This window comes from Rhinolophus sinicus, linkage group LG05 (genome assembly GCF_036562045.2).
Source record: "Rhinolophus sinicus isolate RSC01 linkage group LG05, ASM3656204v1, whole genome shotgun sequence".
NCBI lineage: Eukaryota > Metazoa > Chordata > Mammalia > Chiroptera > Rhinolophidae > Rhinolophus > Rhinolophus sinicus.
Window position 1 is genome coordinate 21,534,903 of NC_133755.1, and position 25,285 is coordinate 21,560,187.

Here is a 25,285-nt window from a genome sequence, read left to right on the forward strand (position 1 = left end):
TTGAAAAGAATGTGAATTCTACTGTTGATAAGTGGAATATTCTGTACATGTCATTGTGTTCAGTTTCTCTAAGTCTTCGCCAGTTTTCTGTCTACTAATTCTATCAATTACTGAAAGAGGAATGTCGACATCTCCAGCTTTAATTATGGATGCCTGTTTCTCCTTTCAGTTATGTTAGTTTTTGCTTTATGTATTTTCAAATTCTGTTAGGTGTGTATATATTTTGGATTGTTTTTCCTTCTTTGTTAATTAACCCTTTTTTCATGTAATGTCCTTGTTTATCCTTGGTGATGTCGTTTGCTTTGAATATAGACATTCCATCCTTTTTTGATGAACATTTGCATGATATATCTTTTTTCCATTCTTTTTTATGCTTTTAGAAGGGCAAAAGTTTTTTATAGCCATCATAGACTTGGATTGTGTATGTTTAAATTCATTCTGACAATCTGTCACTTGGCATGTTTCGGTCATTTAATATAATTAATATTTTGATTTAAATATTCCATTTTATTTATCCTCTTTTTTTCACTTGTTTTTCTCCTTTTATGCTTTTTTTTTTGTTATTTGACTTTTAAATTATTTTGTTTTCATTTATCAATTTTTTTGACTTATTTGTATTTTTTTGTAGCTACTCGAAGGATTACAGCATATATTTTTCACAATCTATTTAGAATCAATTTCGTATTTTACCATTTTGAATGGAATGTATAAACCTTTCCATCATATTGTGCCCTCCCCTCTTTTAAGTTATAGTTGACTAATTTGTTACATTTATATACATTGAAAACCCTGTCTGACAAAGTTATGACTTTTACTTTCAATTGTCAAATATATTTTAAAGAACTGAGCTGAAGAATCATCGTTGTATTTACCCGGATATTTACTATTTCTTTCCTCATTCCTGATAATCTTGAGTTTACTTCTGAAATCGTTCCCTTTCTGTTTGATGAACTTTTTCTTGCAGTTCTTTTAAGCAGCTTTGCTGGCAAAATTTCTCTTCAGTATTCCTTCATCTGAGAATGTCTTTATTTCCACCTTCATTCCTGAAAGATATTTTTGTTAGATACAGAATTTCTTTTTTCAGTGTATAAAAAATGGTCCACTTCCTAAGGAACCCTGTGGTATTGAATAATAAAAGTGCTTTTATTGTTAATTATTACTTCTCGTAAGTAACATGCTTTTCACTGGTTGCTTTCAAGATTTTTCTTTGTTAATTTTCAGCAGCTTATTGAGTCTTGCTGTGAATTTTTAACCTAGTTTTGTAAAGTTTCCCCTGCCCAGAAAGAATATCTGCACTAATAAAACCCATTAGTTGTCAACCAAGGGTCTGCAAACTAAGGCCTGCCGTGGTACCACCTCTGTGGCTCTCAGGCAGTCTACTGATTTTCTAACTAAAGTGTTAAAGGAACATGTCCACACCCGTTTATTTACATATTATCTATGGCTACTTTGTGGTACAGTGGCAGGGTTGAGTTATTGTGAGAGAGACCATCTGTGTCTTGAAGTTTAAAATATTTACTGTCTGACCCTTTTATAATAAGTTTGCTGATATCTGGTGTAGATGGGAGGACATTTGAGTTTTTTCTGTACTGAAGTTTCCTCTTGAAAAAAATTATTTATTTTATCCATGTAGGTTTTATAGTCTTTTTACAAATATCTCTACATAAAATTGTAATATGGTACAGTATGTGTTATAGGGTTTGTGCAGGACTGTTCCCCCCTACTTAAGAACCCAAAATAAGTTTCAGCCAACTTCTCTTGAAAATATAACAAAACATTAGTTAAGCGTAACACCTTTCTTTCGGAAATTAATTTTTGAGACATTGTAAACTCATCTAAGGTAAGCAAAATGAGTTTCTGTTAAATAACTGGTTTATGCCAAAATGGTATTTAATTTTTTTAAGATAGGCATGGGAGATTTAAATAGGTTGTAAGTTTGTTGATGTTGTTGGTAACATTAAAATTTACTGTGTTGAATAGAACACTATTAAAACTATGAACCAAAGCGATGTAAATAAAAGTATAACTTAAGATAATATATTGTACACGAGTTTGAAAAGATGTTTTCTTACTGAATGACACAATCAGGCTCCAATATAGGTTTCTTGGTTTCTTCATCTTTTTTATGGACCTTTATGTGCTTAAAATTGTTACTCTTATAAACTAAAAATAAACGTTGAAATTTACCTCTCATTGTGAAACTTGTTTTTTCCTTTACAAACAGCCAATTCTAGGTCAAACTTAAGCACACATGGATTTCTTTTTTAACTGAAATAAGAATTTGTGTCTTTGGTCTTGTCTCTTGTTATATAAGAAAAGTTTTGCTCAAACATGTAAGAAGGTGGAAAGTTCCACAAAATAGTCTTTGTTCATTGCAGGCTATTTCCTTCACAGAAATTTAGGACTTGTCTACGGGCAAATCGGTAAAATCTAATCTTGAGTGTACTATTTTCAGACTATGTTAACAAAGCTCTATCTCTTTTAAAGTTTGAGGCCCAGTAAGATTCAGAAAAAAGGTTGGTAGTGGGTTGAATAATCTTCCCTCAAAATTCACATCCACAGAGAACCTCAGAATGTGACCTTATTTGGAAATACGGTCTTTATAGATGTAATTAGTTAAGAGGAGATCATAGAAGCAGGAAGAGCCTTGGAGGGTGAATGGCTGATATCAGCCTACTGTCTTCCCCGCTGTGTAGTACTGCACTTACCGCATATGAATGGGCTTTCTTAAGTCAAAAAGGGAGAATTGACTCATCCGAATGAACATGCTGCTGTATGGATGGGCCTGAAAGACTTCTGAAGAGATTGCCAACAAGATTGTTTGGTCATTGTGCATTGCTTTGAGTGCTAATACTGCATTGTGTAGGAAGTTCAAAAACCAGTGTTGACTTTTTACAGTTACGATCTCTTGAGGAATCTCTGGGGACGTTACATGAAATCTTGGGGTTGCATGGAAATCCAGTCGAAAAACTTTGGTGTATATTCTCACATTTTATATCTCTCTGGGAAAATTTAAACAAAATTATGATTTTTATAGTTTGTTACATAATTACATATCCCTAAAACAATAAAGCAGACTTTGTAGTTTGTTTTTTTAAAAAAATCATAATTATGGAGGCGCAGACACATATGGGAAATCTCTGTGCTTTCAACTTGATTTTGCTGTGAACCTAAAACTGCTCTAAAAACAGAATAGTCTGTTTTTAAAAAAATTATAGTTAATGAGTTTTGAAACTATCTTTATAAGTTCTTACATAATTCTACTCTCAGTTCCTATAATTTGCATTGTTTCCTGTGGTTTCTACCTAGAGATCAGAAGTGCTAGGTATATATTCCTATTTTATGGTATTACAGAGATTATTTTCCTGTATACTAATACATTTTGAATCTCCAGATCTGGGACTGACCTATGGAAATGCCATGAATTTTTTCTTTGTTTTATATAGATAATGAGTTAGTTCCTAATCAGTTTTGTAATGCCTCCAAGCTGTTTATTAGAGCCCAAGGGAGCTATAATAATTTAGGATTAAGAAAACCAACCCTAATATTCATTGATTATAACATGTTTTATAGTTGTCTTAGAGGTTGATGTATAGGACCCTAATTTATTTCCACTTTTCTGCTTTTGTATTATTAGGCAATAGCAGTACTAATAACTGGAATGTTCTATAGAGTTGTGGTAGGAATTTAGAATGAGTTTTACTAGTAGCAGGATTGCTTGCCTACATAGAAGTTTCTTTAATGCAGTAAAATTTTCCAATTGATCATTCTTAAAGTCTTTTTATAGAGACTGAATCTGTGGCAGAAGCACTCTACATTAATCTCCTTACACACTTCCTTATACATTTAAATGTAAAATCTGATGTTATCTTTTCCAAACGTGTTTTTGCTATTATATTTAAAGCTTCTGCCTATCTGTTACTGTCTTTTGTAAGAGTTCTTGAAATTGTACTCTTATTCTGAGAAATTTTGTGGTTAGTGTGTTTACTGACTGTCCATTTGTGTTCTGACACTGACTCAGCAGAAACTTCAGGGAACATTGATTTTCAGTGTTAATTGCCTGTTATTTCAGTCGTAGATGAACCTAGGCTTTACTGGTTCTCTTAGGTTATAAATATTTTGCATAATTTTATCTCAGAAATAAAAGCCTTTTGAGGTGTTACCTAGAAATTATCCATGCTGACTTTATGCTTATTGAGATTTGCAAAAAAAAAAAATAACCAAAAATACGAATATTTTAAAATTTTGTTCTGAAAACTTTAATTTTGAATGAGTATAGTACAAAGAACTTCCTTATACCCTTTACCTAGTTCTACTAATTATAATTTTAAATGCATTACCACGTTTGCTTATCATTCCCCCGCATATATGTACATATTACTTTTGTTCTATTGAGAGTAAGTTGCATAATCATACCCTCTACCCCTTACTATTTATTTCTAAGAACAATGACATTTTTTTTATTACAGCAATGTACTTGTCAAGTTGATAATTTCACACTTTTACCTGATCTACAGTGTATATTCCCATCTAATCAGTTGTTCTTATAACGTGCTTTAGAGCAATTTTTTCCAGTCCAGGGTTATATATTGTATTTAGTTGCCATGTAAACAATTATTTTTAATGGACTATTGGTCTTAAAAATCTTAAGTGTTGAATTTTTGTTCTTTTAACAGCTAAACCAGGTGGACAGGTGAAGTGTCAGTATATTTCTGCCGTGGATAAAGTTATATTTGTGGATGACTATGCAGTAGGGTGTAGGAAGGACCTTAATGGAATCTTGTTGTTAGACACTGCTCTGCAAACTCCAGTTTCAAAGCAGGATGATGTGGTTCAGCTTGAATTACCTGTTACAGAGGTAAGTTGAAATAAGTATCAATGTACTTTTCTACTTAATGTAATCTCAGACCTTTTAGCTGTTAAATGAAATTAGATTGTTCTTTGAGGACATATATGTAGCCCTATAAAAACAAAAGAAGTAACTTATTGATCACAGCTTTATTTAAACACTAGTGTTTCCTGTGCATAATTAATGGCTGCGCTTCGAAGTGGTATTTAAGTGGGAACTGTACTGGTTAAATCACTAACAGAGACCCCCAAATACTAGGGTTAAACGATAGTCTCTTTCCAGTAACAGGGCTAAGTATAGGGTCAACTTTGCTTACCTCAGTACTTACTTTCCATCTTGTGAGTCCAAGACAGTTCCTCCAAGTCTCACTATTTCCCAGTCAGAAGGAAATGGAGGGCAAAAGGCCAAGGCCGCACAGTGTGTCATGGCACTGCTACCCTCCCTTTTCTTTCTCCCTCCTTTCCTGTGTTTCTCTCCTTCCCTCCTCTCTCTCTGTCGCAGTCTGTGTCTCTCCTTCATTCCTCTTGTTCTCTTTCACAAACTCTCTTACAAATGCCCTTTTCACATTCACCCCATTGACCAGAATTGGCCACATGGGCACATGGCCACATCAGGCTGAGAAGATTGGGAAAGATATGGTTTATTTTTTTTAAGTATTAAGAAAAGGGGAGGAATACGTAGTAGTGGACAACCGGTAGGTAATCTTTGCTATATATCATGTCTCTTAACTATCCTAATTTGAAATTTCAGCCATATTCATTTTTCTGTAGTGTTACATGTTCATTACTTAATTTGTAAATGTATCCTATCTTAGACTTTTTTGTGTGGTGTGTTGATGTTCATACTATGTAATTTGAAAGTACATTTAAAAAATTTTTTTGGAATTCAAATCATCTTAAATAGAATATAAAAGATTATAATGTTGTGCTTCCTAAAAAAGTGAGATATTTTTTCTGCCTTCATACAAGTTGTTTTACATTTGGAAATTGATTAAGATTAGTTGATAAAAGCAGTATAGTATATTTCCTATTTTTAGGACATGAAAAGTGTCAGTGTGCAGTGTACCCATGTTTTTATTCTCTCTGGAAGGTATTTTTTTAAAAAAGATACCAACCTATATCCACTTAGATTTCACATTTAGTGTCATATCACAGTTGTCTATTGTATGTTAATATTGAAAGCATGTGGCTGAAAATTTGAGTTCTGTAAACAGAGTGACCATCTTTTTGTCATTAGAATATCTGGATCTGGGGCCATGTCTAAAATCTTTGGACAGAGAATTAATTAATTCTTGTTTTGAACATTTTTCCCTCCTAATTTAAGGATTTTAGATCAGGTGATACCTTAATAAAGCCAATATCTTAATAAAGGATCTATATTATATTTACCCTGAAAGGTGATATCAAACTTCAGGTTTTAAAAAGAACAACAAAATCACAGTAAAATATTTGAACATTTGTATAAAATAACCCTCAAGTCAGTATTTTTCCTACTGCACTGACTGAAATGCTAGATATTTAACTGGCTTCTACCACCTCCCCACCCTTGCTGGCTCTTAACATCTATTGCTGGCTTTCTCTTTTTACCTAAATAATTGCAATGCTGTTGTTCACATAATGTTTGTGGGCCTTCCAACATCCCAGGCATCCTTTACAGCGCCACATTCATTTGTCACTGTCTTGCCTAAAGTACGGGTCCTACCTAGGTTTGTTTGGATCAGTGCGGATATATTCTCCATGTATTGACCATATTTTTGATTAAGGTAGTTCATATTGAACATGTAGGTAACAACGCAAAGGGCTTTTTTATATTATCTTCTGATTTAGTGAATGTCCCCTCTTATGGTTTTGCGTAGTTTATTTAAAGCTCACTGAAGGACTTTACATTTATCTTTAAAATTTTCCCTCTATCATTTTTGTTCATTGTTTCATCTTGTCCAGTTTTTCTATCTTGCTTTGGTTTATAATAGCTTCCGTGTAGTAAAACTTTACTGTGTGGTAATACATTAAATACATTGGATTATGTCATTTAATTTTATAATAGCCCTTCACATCATTATTTGATTAAATTTATTAAATTAAAAGTAGGTAAGCTTTAGTACCTGTCAGAATCATTACAAATTAAATTGTTTGACTAGGGATCTGAATTTAACATTTTTTGTTGTGTTAATTTTCTGTGATCATTTTTTTCATTTAGGCACAACAGCTCTTATCAGCATGTTTAGAAAAGGTAGATATTTCTAGTACGGAGGGTTATGATTTGTTCATCACACAGCTTAAAGATGGTTTAAAAAATACATCTCATGAGACTGCAGCAAATCACAAAGTTGCTAAGGTAAGAAGTTAAAAAAAGTTACCTTGTTTGGGGTTATAATAGAAAATATACCTCCATACTTTCGCCTTTCTCTGTCCTCCCCTCCCACCCCCATCCTCTTTGGAAATATTCCAATTCTAGATTTTTCTCTATTTTTAAAAAAACAAAATGTGCTTATAAGTCATCTCAAAGTTGAAACTATTTTTACTGAAGTTTAACTTCAGTTTGTGGGAACTGTTTTACTTACTTTGTTCCTAAAGCTTCTATGCTTGATGACCCGTATTGGTCAAGAGGCTGGCTTTCTCTCATTTTACCTAAATAATTACAATTATTTACCTAAATAATTACAAGAAAGAGACTTGCTTGTCAGGTTGTAAGCTTCCATGAGAAATGGAATGTCTTTGGAAATGGGCCATTTTAGGCTTTGAAATTGAAAGAAAATTTTTTTTGCATGACTAGGATGTCTGTAGGAGATGGTGCTTTGAATTAAATCCTTGGCTATATTTAATTCTTCTGTGTTTTTCTTGTAAGATCTTTTCTAAGTTAAAATTGTAATGCATATAAAATTTCTATATCAGAGGATATGAAGTAGAAGGTAAAAACTATTTTCTAAAAATAACTTTTACATTTATAAATATTTTTTTCTCAAGTACAATTGTAAAATACTGTGATACACTGTCTTAGTTTAGTCTGTTTGGGCTGCTGTAACAGAGTACCTCCGACTGGGTAGTTTATAAACAATAGACATTTACTGCTCACAGTTGTAGAGGCGGGGAAATCCACGATCAGGGTGTCAGCATGGTTGCCTTCTGGTGAAGTTGTTCTTCCTAGTTCATACCTGGCGCCTTCTTGCTATGTCCTCACATGGTGGAAAAGGACAAGGGATCTCTGTGGAGCCTTTTTTTATAAAGACACTAATTCCATTTATGAGGGCTCTACCCTCATGACTTCAGTATCTCCCAAAGGCCTACCTAATACCATCATCTTCAGGGTTAGGGTTTCAACAAATTAATTTTGGGGGGACACAAACATTTAGACTATAGCATATACCTTGTTTTCACTTAATGCATTTTGAGTATCTTTTCATATCAGCTCTTATAGATTGTCTGAGTTTTTTTCTGATAATTGTATTGAATTTTGTTCTATAGATTTACGATGATTTTTATTAACGCTTATTCTATTGATGGGGCATTTTATTTAGTAAAACAGAAACCATATGCTGCAGTCCAACAGAGAATTTATTGTAAAGAATTGATTTAATATGTGTTTGAGAACTGAAAAAGTAAAGAGGAATCACTGAGGTGACACACAGGAAGTGGCTCTCACCTACATCTGCAGGAACAAGAGGTTAGGTTTATCAGACTCTACAAATTTATAGAGTGGGCCCCATGGGTCTGGGACTCACATTTCTGAGAAGGAGCTGCTGCCCAGCTGGTACCTGAGGAGCTTGGAGCTGGTGGAAGTGAGACTCATGTCTCTGAAGAGCGGTGCAGCTTGGCTGATGTTAGGACTTCTGAGGGAGCTCTATGAGACTAGTTCTGAAAGTGCTAAGAAAACAACAAAAGACTGCCGTTAGAATCAGCTGCTACCACCTGGTCTTTTGCTGAAACAGTGTTAAATTAACAGCAATGACAATGGTGAGGAGCTAGTTTTCTCCCCTCATCATGCTTTCCAGTTTCCAGCCTGTGTTCCTTTTGTCAGAACTCAACAGCCAGGAAACTGGTTGGCAAAAAAGAAATGTAGTTTGTATAGTTCCAGCCCCAACATGACACTGAAGAGAAATAGAGGGTAGGTTTGGAGATTAGAGACCATAGTTTAGTGACTGACACATTCCACATCTTCGCCTACTCAGCATCTTCATCACATACTATGTATATGTATTTGAACTTTTATACAACAAAAATATTATGCTTTTACTTAACAAGAGGCACTGTTCCTTTTTATGAAGGAAGACTCTCTCTCCCCATCCCCATGAAGGAGACGGAGAGAGGGACAAGTTGCATAAACATTTGTCTCACGGATAGGTATTAATTCCTATTAGGGACTACTAAGAAGTTTCAGTAGATATTTTATCCATCCCTAGGTAGTATTAACTAATCTTAAAATTTAGTTATGTCTCAGCTGTTTAGCTAACAGAACTCTGCTGTCTAAAGACTACATTAACTGTAGCCAAAAATTCTTGTATAAAATAAGCCTGTATATCTGTCGTGTATCTAAACGTCTGTCTGTCCATCTATCCATCCCTCCCTCCATCCCTCCATCCATCATTTATGTAATAAGGGAAGAAAATGTGCATAACTGCTCTATCCCTCAATTTTACAGTGGTCAAGAGGATATACTTGATATTTATAACCTTCTACCTATTCCATATTCTGTTTGTCCTCAGCCAGGACCTCAGTCGGCAGGTGTCTACATGGTGGAGAGACCCAAGTCTTCACTCTTGCGCATCCAGATTCTCAGTGGTGCTGTGTTCACGTTGTTGTAACCATCCCTCCACTTTTACTGTTGGACATAGAAGGACTTAGAGGCGTTCTAGAGAATCTCCTGGATTCCAATTAAGTTCTCGTTGCCCCTTTTATTTAGCATCCATCCCTTTTCCCTTGTTTGTCAGTTTTAATCATACCAACCAGTAGAATAACCTCCTTCTTTGCCTGATGCTGCATAGCACTGTCAACACATAACTCAGTGGAACCATTGTTATACCCTGGTGGAACATTCCTCCCTTGGGACATAAGATTTCCAGAGCATAAAGCTTAAAGTTTGTGAATGGGTTACTAAGTATCATAGTGACCCTCCTGGGAGAAACTGTATTATGTATTTTTCGTTGATTAAAGCATATGTATAATCCTGCAAGGTACAACTCCATTCAGGAACTTCTCCTAATTAGTAGCTAAAATGAGTCTTTAATAGGGCATTACACTTTGTTTTTTGGTCAGGCCAGCTCCTTGTGAATGATACCACTGTTAGACCAGTCACTTTCATGGGCAAGAGCCCATTGTGGCATTTTTTTTTTTCTTTGAAGTGATTTCTTGGTCAGAAGCAAAGAGTTGTGTGGCAAACCATGATGGGGCATAAGCCATTCTATTAGTCCATAGGCAGTGATATAATATGACAGAAGCATTGTGGGCAGAACAGGTAAATGCATGTCCAGAATACGTATCTATTACAGTGAAGACAAATTGCTGGTTAGTCCTTGACTGAAGGAATTCAGTGTAATCAGCCTATGATCAGATAGCTGGCTCTTCCTCCTGGAAAATGGTGTCATATTGGTGGCTCAGCTTTGATATTTGCTATTTGTAGGTAAGGTAATCAGCAAGAGCTGTCGCCTGGTTAGTCTTGGTGAGGGGAAGTTCATGTTTGGCCTGTACATGCCTTCCCTCTCTCTTGCCATAGCATTTTGCATATAGGTCCATTGAGCAAACACTGGAATGGCTGTGGAGAGAGGGTGACTTTCATAGTGTGTGTAATTTATCCATTTCCTCTGGAATGGATGCCTTTTGATGAACATTCATGTATTTCACAAATAGTTTCACACTCTGGTTTTCTTTGGCGACGTCTGTTCGTACACCTTTACCCTTGACTTCCTCGTTAACAGTCTTCCAGTCCTGATCGTCACACATGCCTGACTATCTAGTCACATTAGCTACTGTCTATTAATCAGTGAGGACCTTTACTTCTGACCAGCTCTCAATCCAGAAAAATGTACTGGTTGGAGTTCTGCCCACTGAGAAGGTTTACATTCACCACTGTCTTGCCTAGGGCTGTGATGCTGCTGCCATCCATGTTGGGGTGATATCAGCATAATGTGCAGAACCATCTGTAAATCAGAGCCAGAGGTTTTGTTCCTCAGTTATCGCATCATAAGAAGATCAGTATGAAATGAGAAGGTGGCATTTTGACAAGAGTAGGTATTGTAGAAGTCTGAGCTATTTGCTTATTCAACTTGTCTTTTGGGCTTTCTCAAGACTGATCTCTTATAAACTAGTTGATGAAGGATACTTGTATCCCGTGCCCAGTATTATGGTTTGGTGTGTCAGATAACACCTAGTTCGTGGTGGGTAAGTTAGCTCTGATTGCATAAACATTTGTCTCAATGGATAGGTATTAATTTCTACTAGGGGCTACTAAGAAGCCAGGAGCTTCTTACTGATTCTCTCTGGCTTGCATGTGTCTCAGTAAGGCATTTAAGTTCCTTGCTACTTCCTCCTTATATGGACCAATTGATGTGATGTTAATCAATGTAGTGGACCAATTTGGTGATCGGCAGGATGTTAGATCAGGATTTCTGCAGAACTAGATTATGGTAAACAGCATGAGATTCAGTCCCAAGGTAACACTGAAGGTTTATTGTTATGGCCAGATTAAAGCAGTCTTTTGGATGGTCCTTAAAATTAGTTGAAAGACAATAGTATTGGACAGAATTGTAATTGCCTGCCAGATATCAAGGGATTTGTTGATCTCCTTTAGTAAGGATATCTCATCTGGAATATAGCTGCAATTAAAGTCACCACTTGATAGTTTCAATCCACATTCATTCCTTGAGATCCATTTATATTCCACATAGGCCAAACAGGCCAGTTAAATGGAGGTGAGATAGTTTGATTACTCCTCTGTCTCTCAGGTCTCTTATAGTGGCATCAATCTCAGAAATTTTTTCAGGAATGTGATACTACTTTGGTTTTGTATGGTTGTAGAGAATGAAAGTTTTAGGGGTTCCACTTGACCTTTCTTGCTTTAATAGTTCTCAGAAAGGATCAGAGAAACAATAAACAATGTAGGAATTTTTCTAGTTGCCTATTCTGTCTCTTCTAATTGTGCATTTGGGAACTGGAAAAATAATGACAAGATAGGTCTGGGGACCTACAGAGCTCACTGAGACAGTTTTGGGTTGACCGTCGTAAGCCCTCCCTTTCACTGTGATGTTTTAGGTCACTTCAATGCTACTGTCTGATGCTTTGCCTGAAAATGCTGATGCCTGAAAAATCACAGTGTTTCCTATTCTCCAGAGCATAGTGATTGGTGAATGCCCACGGGTGCCTTTGCAGAAGGTTTGAAATATGGTTTACAGTGTATAGTTGGGCTATTGTAGGATTTTCTCAAGGGGATTCAGCCTCCCTTTCAAACAAAGAGGCTCTGGTTATATGAACAGGTTAGGTCTAGAAACAAAGTAAGAGGCTTTCATTCTCTGAGTTTTTTGTTTTGTTGTTTTTTTTAGCAATTCAAGTCATGTTTCTGGCCACAAGTTTTTCCAGTTTTATTGATAAGTAATAATTAAGTAGGCTGCCTAGAGTGTACTAGAAAGAGTAGAAACCATTGATAGGTGAGTAGGAATAAGATACAAAGGTGAAATTAGTTTATAGACTTACTTTTCTGGGAGAATAATACATAGCATTTTTGCAGTCTAACTTCTTAAGTAATTGTTTTAGTGTTAAATAATTGTGGTTAACATTTATGAACGTCTGCTCTGTTAAACACTGTACCAGTCAGTCCTCACTTGAATTCTTATAATATTAGGTGAGTAGGTATTTGTTTTTCCCCATTTCACAAAAGCAGGAAACTGAAGTTTTTGACCAGGGTACCGTAGTTGATGGTGAAGATGGCCTTCAATACAAATCTGTGACTATAAGATGTATGCTTTTAGTTACTTCTGCTGGATTATGGTGACAACAATAAATACATAAGAATCTAAGCCAAAGTAATTTCTCATCTACCCCAGTAGTGACACATTGTACAACTGTGTTCTTATGACTAGAGATATTTGAGGGCCTAATTTGTGCTTAACATTGTATATGTGCTGGAGAAATATGAAAAATGCCAGATGATTTTAGTTATCCTTAATTGTGGATGGGATATATGAGGTGTGCTATCATCTGGTTCTGAACTTTTTCACAGTGATTAGTTGAGATTTCATTTTTTATGTAATTGCAAGTTCCTGCTTTAAATGAATGAATGCAGTCAACTGACTTGAGATTGATAGGTCTTTATTTATAATTTGTAAGTTATGGTTTTGCTTAAAACTGTTGAGTCCATTTTTCTTTGCTTACACTCCCCATTTTCTTTCAGTGGGCGACAGTTACATTTCATCTTCCTCATCATGTGTTAAAGTCCATTGCCAGTGCCATTGTGAATGAACTCAAGAAAATAAATCAAAATGTTGCTGCCTTACCTGTGGCATCCTCAGTGATGGACAGATTGTCTTACCTCTTACCTAGTGCACGTCCAGAACTTGGAGTGGGGCCAGGCCGTTCTGTGGACAGGTATAACGTTGCTTATAAAGAGATGTGATACTGAAGTTGAATTGATTCCTTTTTTTTGGATTAACCCAGGAAAACTGTAAATTGGATGATAATTAAAAAGATGTTTCAAAATGTTTTAAAAAACTGTTCAGATTCTCATTTTTATCAAAATAAGTGACGTAAACTACCACTTGAAATGCTATTTCTTCTGATACTTGGGAGATGTTTAAAGATCATAAAGTTATATTTTGAAAATTACAGTTTCATACTTGCTTAATAAATATTTGAATCAACTTAAAAATACTATATTCAATTTATAAGAATTATTTCACCTTGTTGAAATTTGTGACCTTTGAAATAAATCTTAATAAATGAAAAAAACATGCGAGAGACTAAGTATAAGAGCCATGTATTATGTTCTGCTAACAAATGAAAAGAATTAAAAAGTTAATTAGGATAATTTTGAATTAAGATTTTTATGCTGCCTGCCCTGGAAGTAAGAAAAGTATTATAAAAATCGCATCTCAACTATTATTTTCTTCAGTAGAGATTTACTGAGCTTCTTCTTTGTATAAAACTAATTAAAAAGCCAGTAATACATACATTGGTTTAAAAACTTACATAATTTGTTATTTGAAATAACAATTATCAGATTCTTATCGAAAGTACTGAAGTTTAAAAGTGTTATACTGTAATATTTAACAGTTTTGATAAGTTCACATTTTCCTTCACATGTAGCATTTTATGTTTTCACATTTTCATTGATGTGAATTGTAACTTCCCATGTTTTTTTCTGAAGTGCATTTATAAATAGTACATGCTGATGTTAGCAAAGGCATTACTGAGTGAATTAACTTTTAACTTCTGTTATCTTAAGTATGGCTCTTAGTTTGTAGTATTTATTAGTTTATCTCTTGGTAAACTGAGACTTTGCTTAATCAATTGCTTTTTTTGGTTAAGTGATTTTATTATTATATAGATAACTTCTGTTGGTTGTGTTAACATTTGTGAAGAATTTTTATATTCCATAGTAATATTGATATCTCTGTCTTTTGGGCAAAATGTAGAGATTATCATTTTTAATCTGAATAACTATCAGGTGATGTGTGCTATAGCTATCATTATTTTTTGGAAGATGTCTGGGGTGGGGGCGAGAAAGAGAAATGATGTACTTTGAATAAATGTTCTTGCCTGAGAGCTGTGCCTATGTTGAGATTATAAAAAAAGCCCTTTAGAGCTATTTTCTTTGCAAATAGCAGCAGGGTTTCTAAAAAAAATTAGTGCAAACTGTGGTAAATGTTTTATTTTGGGAAATGCGTTCATTGGGTAGGATATTCAGTGTTTCTGGAAGCGTTAAAATGTCTCAGAATATTAGTTTTGATGTAATTTGTGGTGTTTGTTTCATTAAAAATGAATCTAGGGTCCTGATGAGGACCTTGATGAACTCAGGTCCTTTGGAAGTTTGAGTTAGGCTCTATTAGATGCTACTGCTGTTCCTTTTTTGGTAATGTAACTCAGTGGACAGTTTTCTGTTCTAAGACTGACACAGATTCTGATGATCTAAAGCCTGTAAAGGATAAGGCTTTTCTAACCCGTGATGTTTTTTTCAAACCAGAACACAACTCTTAAGTTAAACTTAAGATCACTAGCAATAATACAGGAAATCATGTACGAATTTAGGGAAGAATTTAAAGAAAAGTATTTTTCTCATTGTGATGACCTTTACCACTCTCTCTCTCTCTCTTTTTTTCCTTTCTGTTATCAGTTATACTTTTGTGTTAGGAAGAATAAGCTTTGTTTATCAGTCGTTTCTTACTTGAAGCTGTTAAGACTTTTTCTAATTTTGGTATGATCCTTTAAAAAAATACTCGAGCCCTCTCTGTTACAGCTTGAGTCTCAGTGAGCTAATTTTTTAATATGAAAATGTGAAGATGTCCTGTTTTGATAATTCTCTGGGGAGTACAACTTACCTGGAAAAGGATTTCTCTGGAGAAAGAACAGAAAACTGCCTTCCACTTAAAGAAAAGAAATAGAAAATACTTTCTCAATATGGTTGAGATAAAAACCACTCTTTCTTTGGTTTTATCTGTTTATTGTACAAAACTTGGCACATGATGAAAGCATACAGCTCTCTGCCTCTACATTTCCAGGTTTTGTGTTTGGTAATTATGCAACATAGGTTAATTTAATCTACCCCTGGAATTGTTTATCATTTGTGGCAGCAGTCAGGTTTCTTTTTCCCTGCTCTGTTTAAGAGAAATTTCTAAAAGTGATTATTTTTCGTTTAAAAGATAAATATGAACTTAGTCATTAGGCCATTCCAATCTTTTGTTGATAATGCAATAAAATTTTTTTTTCCAGTATGAAATAGGACTGTCACTGTAATTTGATGCCTAATGTCGATTACATAAAGTATGTTTACTTTTAGATCATTAATGTATAGTGAAGCTAACAGACGGGAGACGTTTACCTCATGGCCTCATGTAGGCTATAGATGGGCACAACCAGATCCCATGGCTCAAGCTGGATTTTATCATCAGGTAAAGAAAAGACTATTAAATAAAAACCTTTTTTTTAGCGTGCCTTTTTAGCCTTGAGTAAAATCATTAACATTTTAATACTTTTTCAAACAGTTATTTCATGTAACCTAGCAGTGTACTTGTGTGTATGTATTTATGTGTGTTTTGTTCTTACATCTTTGAATGTAATACTGACTGGCTATTTCCTATGTCATGTATTGTGTATGAAAAGAAAAAAAAAATTGTTAAAAGTAGCTAACAACAGAGTTAATGCTTTGTAACTATTTTCTTTCCTAAATAGGCAGTATTCTTCAGATTTGCTTTTTGAGAAGTGTTCTCTTTGGATGTGTGTTTATTTTCATGTTTTGACTTCTGTATTCCTAACAGTAATAGATACTAGGGTCATGCAATAAAAAAACACATTACAGTTACTCCTGAAATTCTAATTTTATTTGGGATATAAATTACCCATATACTAAAGTAGTAGCATTGTGGGTAGTGAAGTGCTACCTGAATATATAATTGAAGAGCTGATTAAGAAATTGTGCAGAAAGAGGAGTAATTAATCAAGGAAAATAGTAGTAGTTTTATGTAGGAAAAGAGGGTGTACAGTAGAAGGATTAGTGTTACAAAGACATGAGAATGGGACATTATGGAGAGCTTGACTGAACTAAAGTAGAGGGAGGTTAAGAAAAATGAGTTCAGTTAGGCATAATATGCTAATTAAAAGAAACTTCAACTGAGTAGTGTAGACAGGCTTACCACTGTTTTATTACTGCTAAAGAATCTAAGAAATCAAACACGTCAGTTTACATAAAGCTTGCTTATTTAATTTTAGAATTCAACTAAACTTTGAAATATATTGAAGTTATTAGCATGAAGAATCGGGAGTGATCATTTCTTACCGTGTTTTCCTGAAAATAAGACATAGCTGAACCATCAGCTGTAATGCGTCTTTTGGAGCAAAAATTAATATAAGACCCAGTCTTATTTTAATATAAGACCCAGTCTTATTTTAATATAAGACTGGATCTTCTATAACGTAACGTGACATAACGTGACGTGACGTAACATAACATATAACATAACACCGGGTCTTAATTAATTTTTGCTCCAAAGGACCCATTAGAGCTGTTGGTCCAGCTACGTCTTATTTTCGGGGAAACACGTAGTTATCTTGAAGTGTTCTGAGTATCTTAACTAAAATTAAATCAGAATACCGCATATTTGAATATTTCATTCAAAGTTTTTCAGACTTCCAGTTAAACATAGATTCATTTGGAGACTGGTTCATAGGTTTTCTAGAATCTTCTGCCTGTGTTAGGGGCTCATTATTTTTAATCTTGTAAAATGTATAATACATTTTAATCTGTAGACATAGTCAGTGGTAACTAGAGTTAAGTGCCCAGAAATAATAATGTTGGTTTTCAAAGGTATATTTCAATTCAGGTTTTGATATATATACGTAGCATTTTGTCCCATGTGTCTTGAATATTACATGAATTAGGGTCACTCTTTTGCTAGTTTGCTAGCACTAGTTTGCTTTTCCCTTTTTCTTGCCCTTTCTTGTGTGGTTGTGTGGGATTCAGTTTTTAATAATAAACCTGTTAGAGTATTTCTTTTCGTATAATTAACTATATTTCAGATACTTTAGTAATATAATTAGAAGATGCTAGATCAGAGATTGAGTGTGTGTGCGCCTCCATGTTTGACTTATTGGTCATTTTCTGATGCAACAATTTTTCAAATAAGGCAGCAGATTTATAAACATTTGGGGATTCAGTGTGTCGTTGGAACTTAATAGTATATGCTAATTTTCTTCTTTTTAATATATAATTTTTATCTAAGTTTATTAGTGGTTTTAGATGAATTTTTATTTAAAAGCTATTTTAATATAGTTAACATTTCCTATATTCTTTATAAATTTGCAGCCTGCCTCATCTGGAGATGATAGAGCCATGTGTTTTACTTGTAGTGTGTGTCTCGTTTGTTGGGAACCTACTGATGAACCTTGGTGAGTCTTGATTTTTCTGGACATATTAGGCTCAGTTAATCCTATAAATGTGCTTCTAAATTTTACTTTTATGATCTAGCTATAATAATATTCGTGACTTTCTGCCATCTGTATTTTTGCCTTTATCCAAGAGAATGAGTTAGCGTTGTCTATGCTGTCACATCAGTTGGCATACAATACCTCTGAGGTCTTGGACTTCCTAAAATCTGTATGTGGGAGAAGTGTCAAAGAACCAGGCTCTGAAAACCAGAAGGCTGTGTGATAAAATAGCATGGTTAACTTGAGCAGTTTAATTCTTGTCTTTTGAGGGCAGGCTGTCATTTGAAGTAATTTTAGGGCGTCTGTGGTGATTTTGATTCTAGCGCATGAAAGTTTAGAATTTAGCTAAATATTAGAGAGCATGTATTGAAACCTCATTTTCACAAATGACTGCTTTGAGGCCCTATTAATAGAAATAATAATTGCAAATATTTATATAAAACTATTTACTAGGTATCATCCTAAAGCACGTTATAGACTTTTTAACTCATTTATTTCTCACATTATCTCTACGAAATAAGTATTATTATTGTCTTTGTTTTTATAGGAGGGTATATTCGCCAATTTAATCCTTACAGTCGTTGAGATAGGAATTATTATCCCATTTTATCATGAAATAGTATTTGCCGAAGGGGCATATGGCTAGTAAGTCATGGAGCCAGGATTTGATTTTAAAATAGTCATTTAACTTTGTACTCAAATTAGTTTGAAGTCTCTGACTGTTACTGACCTGGTGGGAATGGGGTGAACTTGGAAAAGCCTACTGGAGTATACATATGGATTCCAGGTTTCAGTGGGAAATACTGTATGAAAACAAAACTTGGAGTTGCATCTATCTGTAGACAGAGTTGAAGACGAGCAATTTTCAGATTTAGGTTAGGGTTCTGTTTGGAACTTAGTCTTTTCCTCTAAAAACTGTGTGTGTGTGTGTACACACACATGCATATAAAGATTTTTCTATGGGGAAGTTGATTCAGATATCCAACTGGGGCTGTTCAAAACCCGTTGTTTCTTGACATGGTCAGGGAATCAAGGATTCTACGTCTTGTTACCCCCAGGAGTCAGGATTCCTCAAGCTCGAGCAGTTGGTAGAGTCTCTGAGGACTTGGGGACAATGCGTCAAATGGATAAGCAAGAACAGGATTGATGGGGGCTAGGGAGCAGAGCCCGGGCACCACCTGAAACTATAAGGGGAAAAAGAATGAGGACGTAGAAGAGGAAAATGGGACTCTCATATTTTAATTGTGAGAGTTGACAGAGTTACTTTGGAGGGAGATTGAAGTTTTAAAAGAGTAAAATGAGCACACCGTATTATCTGGCAATTCCGCTCTACTTATTTACCCTAGGGAATTAATTGCTGTTGTATGCAAGAGGTGTAAAATGGATGGTCACTGCACTGAAAAACTGGAAACATGTTAAATGCCTATCAGAAGGGAATAGCCAAATAAAGCGTATATTCATATAATGACTATGATCCAACAATTAAAAGGAATGAATAGTTAGCTCTCTATTAATCACCATCAGTAACTTTTAGATATGTTATTGTGTCAAGAAAGCTGCTGTAGAATGATTCATACAATGGTACTGTCTATTTAAAATAAAACCTCTATATTTTCTGTCTGTACATATATGTATATAAATTTACAAAAATATTTTAGCAGTATACCACTTAAATTCATAACAGTGGTTACCTACAGGTAGAATAGGAGATTACTGGGATTGGATATTATAGTTGAAGTGGGTCTTTAGCTTTATTTTATATAGTCATGTATCATTTGTGTAAATACAGTTGTAATTATAAAGTTAAAACTCCTCAGGTTAAGAGAGAAAGATGGAAAGGGGAAAATAACCCGAGGACTCAGCTGGGAGGGAATCCAGTCAAAATATGTGCTTAGGGAAGCCATGTAAAAGCATTCATGTAAGACACCTGCATATTGCAAATTTTCTAGGATTTATATCTGGATGTAGGTAACTTGTAGGTGCAATGTAGAAAGAATATGCACACCCTAAGGAATAGCATGCTTTATAAGTATAGTGTTCCTTTCTTTGCCATGGAAATGTAAAAATGGCTTTGGCAAAAAAGGTTCTTTTTTTTCTTTTTTTGGTAGCAGCATCCTGACATTTCAAATAATGCCTTGTAATTAGAATTTGTCAAAGTTTAAAAAAAAAAAAAAAAACCACAAAGAAAGAAAGAAAGTAGGCTCAAAGTTTGACAGATAGTTTAAGTGTTAAAGTTGATCCTGCTTTCAATACTTGAGAAAATTCTTAGTCTTTATACCAGTCTTGATCTTAGGTCCTAGTATTTTATTTTTATAAAAATGTTAGGGTTTTCTAGTACTAAACTAATTTAACATTTCTATTCACCAATAAGCATTTATTTGAAAGAAATACTGGACAATCTGTGAACATTATCTAAGTTTCTTTGAAAAGAAATTGTGTTTAGAAATTATTTGTTTGATTGGGTCCTGTAGTGATTGTATATGAATGTGTAGGGTATATTACTGTGTTCTTCATATAGGTCGCTATCCATACTGTCTTGGTGTTTTTGCTTTTAGACTTTGCTACAAAGTTATTTGCGATTTGAATGGCATTTATTGAGATTTTGCTATATTATGTCATTTATAGTTCTGGCCACAGATAAATATATATACTATGTATAGTTATACATAATTAATTTATAAGAACAGCTTTATTGATTTATCTTGGACATGTAAAAATTGTATATATTAAGGTGTACAACTTGATACTGATACATATACACATTGTGAAAAGATCACCACAATCAAGCTAATTAATTTATGTATCCATCACCTCTGCATAGTTTTCATTTTGTGTGTGTGGTAAGAAGATTTAAGATATATTTTCTTTGCAAATTTCAAATACGAGTATGCAGTACAGTATTGTTAATTATTGTCACTGTACTGTACATACATGGATAATTTTAAACTGAAGCAAAATACTTAATCATTTTAAGTTGTAGGAAACCAGTGTGAGGAAATACCAGAATTGAAAAAATTTTATCAGTATGTTAATATAGCATAAATTATATGATAACATTTATGTCTTAGTTTTATCTGAGATTGTGTTCGTAATCAATTAAAGTGAATCACAACTGCTATTATAAAGTGAGTAGTTGAACATGTTCGAGTGATCTTGATAAAATTGAATGATTTGGTATTTGAGTCTTTTAAATGAGGAATACTTTAAGTTCAATTAATTGTTTTTTAAAAAAAGGAAGCATGATCTTGGGGTTCTTTTTTAATGTACAAACTTCACAGCTTTGTTGTTCATTAAACAGAATTTTCTTTCCTTAATTTCTGTAAGGTCTGAACACGAGAGACATTCCCCAAACTGCCCGTTTGTGAAAGGTGAGCATACACAGAATGTGCCATTGTCAGTCACTCTTGCAACAAGTCCTGCGCAGTTTCCTTGTACAGATGGAACAGATAGAATATCTTGCTTTGGGTCGGGGAGCTGCCCTCATTTTCTAGCTGCTGCAACAAAACGAGGAAAGATCTGCATATGGGATGTTTCCAAACTTATGAAGGTGTGTTTTAATTTTGAATTAACAAATTAGTAATTGAGAAAAAAAAAATCAGTTGTGAACTTAGGCTCTTCCTTTGTTTAGGTGCATTTAAAGTTTGAAATTAATGCATATGATCCAGCCATTGTACAACAGCTTATTCTGTCGGGAGAACCAAGCTCAGCAGTTGAATCAAGGAGACCAACTTTGGCGTGGCTGGAAGACTCCTCTAGTTGCTCAGATATACCAAAATTGGAAGGAGATAGGTATGTGAATTTGTTTTTGTGGTATTCATTGAAGTTAAATGTTTTCTTTTTCCTAAATTTTATATTCTCTTAATTCTAATTGAAGAGGCAGAAAAAAATTAGGTCAAGAGATTAGAGAATAAATGTTTGTTTGGAAATCTGAAAGAGCTGTGTGATTCTTGAAAAGAAATTTCATTCAGAAATGCCATAGTGTGTAAAATGTACTTTGTTTTCTATTAATATCTCAATCTATGAAAATTAGATATAATTGCTACAATGAAAATTTAGCACTAACCAGTGTGAGTTGAGGCATGATAATTATTGCTGTAGAAACATTTTGATAAAATTTTATTGCTGGATTCTCTTCCATTCAGCTTTTTTGACAGCTTCCTGATTTCTGTAGCTGTATTTGGTCTTTGTGGGGGCAGTAGAGTCAAAGTATAATCCTACTTCACTCACTTGTTTCCCAAGAAACTGCAGTTGTAACTCTGAACTGGGCAACACCTGCAGGATCCTCAAGTAGGCAGAATGAAGGGGCCCACAAACCCCTCCGCTTGTCTTTTAAGCATTAGCAGCTACCTCTTTTTAAGATTCGGAAGGTCGCAGTGTGAAATGGAGCCTGTTTAACTGTGACCAGATGTCCTGATACACAGAGGAGGTCTGTTATTTCACTTGCAGGGGCTTATGTTACTGATGTGTGATTGGTGTTAACACCAGTCAGTGATTTACTATTTTACTTCACAATCCCTTTGGTGGCTTGAATGGAAATTATTTAATTGAGGGAATTAATGGAAAATTTACAGCATATAAGTTGGGAAGGTTACCTTTGTTTAGTTCCTCTTGGTAATAATAGGTATAAATTACAGGCAGGTAAATGAATATGGTCTGAGCTCTGGAACAGAATGAAAGCTTCATGGTTGTTCTCAGTTATAAATCCCAGTGAGAGCTTGATGGGAAAGCAGCTAGCCCATGGAATTTTTGTCCACAGTTGCCAATAGGACTGGAAAGTAAGCATGCTGGTTCTCTGTGATTTTCTTAGAAGTTAGAGGAAAATTAATAGAAGATAATGAAATTGGTATGTTTTTCTGAACACCTATTTTAATTAGAACTTTTGTCTTGGAGTTTGTAATTTGGGGATTAAAAATTGAATCAAGACATACTTTTAAGATTATATACATGCATACACACACACAGCACATTCACACACACCCTTAGGTAAATGTGTATTTTAGTAAACACGTATCCAATATTTCTGTTGGACGGGTATTATGTGGGGTAGTGTGCTCGAGTTGAGATATAAATCTCTCTGCCTGGTTTTAAGAGACTTACTCTATCTAGGATAGAAGGACCCTTTTCTCCCAAGAAAGTGTGAGATGAATCATACAGAAATTTACTCTCAAGTTGGGGTAATAGGAGGAAGCTGAAGAAGTAGAACTTCATCTCGAAACTCTAGCCCCCTGGCTGGCCTATCCCTCCCCCGGAGTAGCAGGATTCTTGTTGGATTGGTAGTGAATATAATGAACAAAACTACCTCTGCTTTGTGGTACAAGATAAAATATATTTGTTTTCAAAGTATACCATGTGAGTTTCATTAGCTTGAAGAATCATAATTCAGGAAATTAAAGCTTAGCCAAGAAGTAGAAAATAATTAGCTATATAGTTTGCTTAGGAATTGCTTTTGACCATTTTTATTTAGAAGATAACATTTGTCTTCTGAATTTATTCAAGGAAGAATATTTATTTGGGAACTCATTTAATTTCAATGAATTAACATTTTCTCAGTTGTATGTTCTGTCTTTCAAATTGGCAAACATTTCCTTAAGTTAGCTTTGAAGTTGTTGATGGTATTGGTACCACCAAAACTAAAGTACCCCTATAATATTAGTATATTTAGTTTTCAAAAGACATGTAATCTTAAGTAAACTTTTAAAACTTATTCATAATCTTATTTTACATGTTTCTTACTTTGCAAAAGGTTTTATATCATGTAAAAGGCTTTAGTAAATCTGTCTATTATATAAGTAATGCATGCTTATTGTAGAAAAATTGGAAAATACAGAGAAATAACTTGAAATGTATAGCGCCCATAATCACAGCATCCAGGTGTTAACCTTTATGTGCATTTTTTTTAACTCGTGAATTTTTAAATATTTTATTATAATATTACATATCATAAAATTCGCCCTTTGATTTTATTCCTGTGATTTTATCATATAATAGTATGAGAATTTTTCTATCGTAAAATAAAATGTAAAATAGATTATTCTATTTTGAAGACATTCAGAAAAAGTTTTTTTAATTATTATTATTTTTGCCTTAAAAGGTGATTTTTCTGAAAACCCATTATAATTTTTGTAACTTCATTTTGAGATACCTAAATTTCTTCTTTAAAAGTATGCTACTACTTTATTTAACCTTTTATCTCAGTACAGCTGGGTAATATTTAGTTATTTTTCTTAATGTAAAGGCTCTTCTTTATCTGAAACTTACTGTGTCTTCTTGATTTGGACTTCATTCTGGATAATTTCCATTCATTAATATTCCCTCTTGGTATTTATTTTTCAGGTATCTTCCCCCCCCCCCCCCCCCCGCCAACCAGCCAATTAGTGTTTGAATAGCTTGAATCAATTAGCAGCTGATCTGAAACTTTCTGCATTCTTTTGTTGTTTAAATTATAGCACAAAATTGGTTTATAGACAGTTATCACCACTTGAAAAACTGAAACAGAAAATTTGTCAAATATCTAAGCAAGTTTCTCCCCCTCGAAATTCCAAACAATTTTTTTTTTTTTTAACAGATTACTGACTTACATTTCATTTAAAACAACATTATTAATGCCGGGGTATTTCTGATGCAAGTGCAGTACATTGTTTCAAAAATGGAGACTTACTTTTTCTTCCTGCAAAATGCATGTTTTTATTTTTGTAATTAAGGTTATTAGAATTTTAGAACTGCTGTAGAAGTGCTGATTATTAGAGTACAGACATAGCCTAATATTGTGCTGGAGTGATCTGTAATTATATCTTTTTTTTGTCTGCTAACAATGGAGACTGAGGATAAAGATGAACACAAAGAGGGAAACCGGCAATTTCTTGGCCATCCGAGTGCAGAGTAAAAGAGGGAATATTGTCATGTTGTCTTAACTTTTAAATTCTGGGTTGTAATAATTTTCTTCAAGGCATTCTTAACAGCCCTTCCAAAACAAACCAAATACAAAACAAAAATGAAATGAATGTGTGAGTACATGTACATACTCACGTGTTACACACTCCCCTATTTGTTTTTAGGGTATCGTTCCTGAATTTAGTAAGAGAATTTTACTACTGGAATCTTGTGCTCTTTTTTATCTTTATTTACCCAAACTATATCCAATCATACCTTAGCAGTCTTCTAATTTCTACAAATTCTGTTACAGATTCTTAGAGGTTTTCACATCCTATTTCAGGCAGATATTTAATGATTTAAGATTCATTATCAGCATTGTTAATCAGTTATGAACTCCAACTACTTATATATCATTTAAGCTAGTTGTAATAGTCTTAGTGAA

At 34.1% G+C, this 25,285-nt stretch overlaps 1 protein-coding gene across 17 annotated transcripts in view; it reads left to right on the plus strand.

Annotated features, from left to right (window-relative positions):
* The window catches only part of BIRC6 (baculoviral IAP repeat containing 6), a 203,300-nt gene that overhangs the window by 21,390 nt on the left and 156,625 nt on the right, over nt 1-25,285 (plus strand). For all 17 annotated transcript variants that reach the window (XR_012496300.1, XM_074331867.1, XM_019741686.2 and 14 more), the window contains exons 2-8: nt 4,677-4,858; nt 7,046-7,183; nt 13,226-13,419; nt 15,827-15,938; nt 17,849-17,931; nt 21,295-21,517; nt 21,599-21,759. Coding sequence is in view for 16 of the 17 variants with exons in the window: in XM_074331867.1 (XP_074187968.1) it covers nt 4,677-4,858; nt 7,046-7,183; nt 13,226-13,419; nt 15,827-15,938; nt 17,849-17,931; nt 21,295-21,517; nt 21,599-21,759 (1,093 nt within the window). In the remaining variant the exon portion in view is untranslated. The remainder of the gene's footprint in view (nt 1-4,676; nt 4,859-7,045; nt 7,184-13,225; nt 13,420-15,826; nt 15,939-17,848; nt 17,932-21,294; nt 21,518-21,598; nt 21,760-25,285) is intronic.